The sequence below is a fragment of the Tupaia chinensis genome, unplaced genomic scaffold (assembly GCF_000334495.1).
Source record: "Tupaia chinensis unplaced genomic scaffold, TupChi_1.0 Scaffold144991_2, whole genome shotgun sequence".
NCBI lineage: Eukaryota > Metazoa > Chordata > Mammalia > Scandentia > Tupaiidae > Tupaia > Tupaia belangeri.
Window position 1 is genome coordinate 135,403 of NW_006204851.1, and position 4,063 is coordinate 139,465.

Sequence of the window (4,063 nt, forward strand, 5' to 3'; positions counted from 1 at the left end):
GGTCTTTGACCCTTGTAGTAGTTGAGTCCAAGGTCAAACATTCAGCATTTTAGACTACCAGGACTGCTTGAATCTCCTGGGGTATTTATTAAGCATGCTGCCCTCCTAGGGTCCCAGACATTGGGATCTTAATTTTTTAATAGGAAACTCCATAATTTGCATGTCTATTCATCTCTATAAAAGATCTTTAAAAATTTTATTAGTTTTTAATCTCGAGAACCACTGCATGGGTTAAAGCCAAACTGCCTCAGCTGCAGGTTTTCAAAGGTTGTAATCCAGGCCTAGGTCACACCAAATAGTAGGGAATGGATTTGTTCCATAGAAGGACAAGTTATTGTTTGTTTTTTTCTGACCTGAGAGTAGAAGAGCAGAGTAAAACCACGTAGGCATACTTCGAGACAATAGAACCAAATCAAAAGGAGGTTTAGAGCCTATGACTGGCAGTTTGATAGGGTTGCCAGATAAAATAGTGAATGCTCATTTAAATTCACATTCCAGATAAACAATGAATAACGTTTTGATAGAAGTATGTTCCAGGCAATATTTAGGACACACTTATGCTAAAACAGTATTCATTGTGTATTTGGAATGCAAATTTAACTGTGGGCATCTTGTATTTTTCTTTGCCAATTGGCAGTATAGGGTATTGATAAGCCCACCTTCCCCAAGGGAGGCAAACCAGATGGCGTGTGTGCACACATGCGTGTGCGTGTGCGTGTGCGTGTGTGTGTGTATGTGTGTGTGTTTCATGCTCAGAATCTATTTTCACATGCCCTGGGTTAAAAGTTACTAAAGATTGACTGCTTAATGTCATACTGAAATTGAAACATTGAAAAATTGAGTCTTTTTCTCTCTCTTACACACACATATATGCATGTGCAAATATAAACATGTATGTGCTTTAGAAAACCACCTGCTTGAATTTTATTTTTTTGTATTATGGTTTTTGTGTTGGGTTTTGGTTATTTTGTTGTTATTATTAAAGTAACATTATCTCAGTGTGTCTAGCATTTCTCTTGCTAACCATTCTTAATTCTTCATTTGCAGATCTTTCTTCTGGCTTGCCCTCCATGTCCTGGAGCTATTGTCGTCTTCAAGTAAGAGACAATTGGTTTTTGTTCTATTACCATTGCTATTTAGCCATTGCTATTCAGACTATTTTTGTCAGTTTGGTGACAAAAGATGGTGAGCATGTTGCTGTGAATACCTTGGGCTTTTACTGTTTTGTTTCTGGGCTTCCTCAGTGACCAAAAGTGTATGAAGGCTCACTGAATCAGAGAAATATTAATGGGTGGAGATAGGGTTGTTGTCTTTGTTTTTCTTTTTTTTTTTTTAAGAGAAATTTTTGCTATAGGGTGCATGTGTTTGCCAGAGAGGCAGAGAGAGACAGAGAGACAGAAAGCAAGAAATCACCTCTCAGGGATGATAGCCATGCTGCAATACCTTCTCCTTCAGTCTCCTCTCAGGATTTTGGGTACAGACGCACATGTGCTAGACGTGAGTTTTAACCTGCTGAGTCTGGGAATTGAACCATAGTTGACATGGGAGTCAAGTGACATAACCATTATGCCATCTGCTGATCTCATCTTTGTTTTTCTTAAATTGCCAGATGGCATATGTGTTCACCAGAGAATAAGAGGCAGAGAGAGAGAGAGAGAGAGAAAGCATCCCAATGACACATGGTCATGCCATAATCCCTTCTCCTCCATTTCTCTATCCTGTCAGAATTTTGGGTACATGCAACCATGTGCTTAGTGTGTTTTTCAAGCTGCTAGGGACAAGATTAGAACCATGATTGGGCCATGTGGGAGCTGGCTGCTTTAACCACTAGGCTACAGAGCTGACCCACAATACAGCTTTTGTCAGGCCCAGACAAATTATTTTTTAGCAAATCCTTATGGTGGTGGTTGTACAAGGTAGCGAGGGGATTGGTTTTCAAAAAGTTCATGGAAACTGCATTTTATGAAAAGAAATACTACGCATGGATTTGAATTTTTGTTTTGCACTGAAAGAAACTTGTACTTTAGTTTTACTTTTCAACAAAGTTTTTGAAGTCTCCTTGTACAGTCAAAGTATGCTCCATTGGAGGGTTGCTCTCTTTCTCAAGATTCTTTTGAGAGCATGCTTGGGACCAGATAGCTTCCCTTCTCTCAAGACTCTTTACATTGTGATCCTACTACTCCACAGAGAATATGGTTCTTCACGTTGAAGAATATAGTTCTTTGATTTTTGTTTGTATGTGTGTGTGTGTTTTTGTTGTTGTTGTTCTTAAAGTGCAAATTAAAGTGAAGAGAGAAAAATATCATCTTATTACAAGTCCGGACTTTCTTAAAAATAGAAAACATCAAATCCTTTAAATTGCAGTCAAATTGTGTTTCTCTGAAGGCAAGTTTACATAAATTAAATTATCAATAGTCCTGGAACCCTCATTTAACCATAAGTTGTGACCATCTCACTTATCAAACCTTTTATTAGAGTTGCTAATGAGAAGCTAAATTGACTGAATTAATTTAATCTCCCCCCCCCTTTCTTGGCCCATATTTTGGAGTTGTTTCTGAGCAATGAAATGGCCACAAGCCGAAAGGAAGGGACAGGAAGGAAAAAGCCTAGCAGATATTTGGATAATTGAGAGTGGTATAAATGGCTTTCTGATTTACTTAAATCATTAAAGTGTTAGGTAGGAGGGAAAAGACCCCATTTGCTTCTTCAAATAGCTCCTTGAAATAGCCATTTAGTCTCTTGCCTTAGGTGAGCAACTTTCTGCTGGGTGAAGGATAATGGATTCTGATTTCATATATTGCTTACTTGGACAGCTCCTAAGGCAAAGGGGTATTTAACCCTGTTTTCCACCCTTGGTTTTCCCAAATGATCTCAATTATTCACTGTAATGTTTTTAAGCTAGCACTTATTGGTTTTATTTTATTATTATGAAAATAACAATTCTCATTATAGAAAATACAAAGACACATAAAGAAGAAACTAAATATTAACTTTAATCCTTATCACCAAGAGATAAATTTGGTTATCACCTTTCGTTTTTTTTTAATAAGCAGAGATTGTATTGTATATTGAGGTGTTCACTTTATCTTTTCTGAGTGTGATTGTTTTTGGGGGGGGCGGGGAGAGGTTTTTGCTATAGGGTGCGTGCGCTCGCCAGACAGAGAGAGACAGAGAGACAGAAAGTGAGAAATCACCCCCCATTGGGGATGGCCACGCCGCAATCCCTTCTCCTCCATTCTCCTCTCGGGATCTTGGGCACGCATGCACATGCGCCTGGCGTGAGTTTAAGCCACTGGGTCCAGGATGTGAACTGCGGTCAACAACATGGGAGTCCAGTGACATAGCCATTACGCTAACTACTGGTCCCTGAGCATGATTTATTTTTAGTGGTCTTATTTTTTTCTTTTCCTTTTTATTGTTTTGATCCTAGCTATTTTCCACACCATCCCTGGATATTACCAAACCAATGTGTATTCTTCCATATTTTTCTCCATGAATATATGTATACACACACACATACATAATATACACACCTGGATTCTAAAATGTTGTATTGTTCATTGTTTGTCATGTAAGAACAGAATCTTATATATACTTTAATATGTTTTGCTTTTTTCACTGAATAATATCTCATGGAAATCTGTCCAAGTTTTTTGCTATGACATTCTTTTACTAGACTGCAAAATATTTATGGGCACATAACAATTTATTCAGCCATTGTCCTACTCACCCTGTTCATGAACATTTACTTTTGTTCCACATTTTTTCCACTATAATCACTGCTGAAGAAAACATTATGATATGCTAATATACACTTTTGCTTTCTATTTACATAGATAGATAGCTATGGATGTTTGCAATTTCTTTTATTTGTATCCCTACCAGCAATAGGCATAATGGTTCTTTTATAATTTTTACAACTTAATAGACGTAGATCTTTGTCTACTAGTGAATTTCAGAATTATCTCTTTTGGGGGGGCGGGGGTTGGGGGTAGAGGTTTTTGCTATAGGATGCATGTGCTCACCAAAAAGACAAGAGAAAGACAGACAGAAAGCAAGAAAT

At 37.7% G+C, this 4,063-nt stretch overlaps 1 protein-coding gene across 1 annotated transcript in view; it reads left to right on the plus strand.

Moving 5' to 3' along the window:
• Nucleotides 1-4,063, plus strand: part of TMEM164 (transmembrane protein 164) — a 238,763-nt gene that overhangs the window by 92,354 nt on the left and 142,346 nt on the right. The window contains 1 exon segment of the mRNA XM_006167715.3: nt 1,048-1,097. Coding sequence (XP_006167777.1) covers nt 1,048-1,097 — 50 coding nt within the window.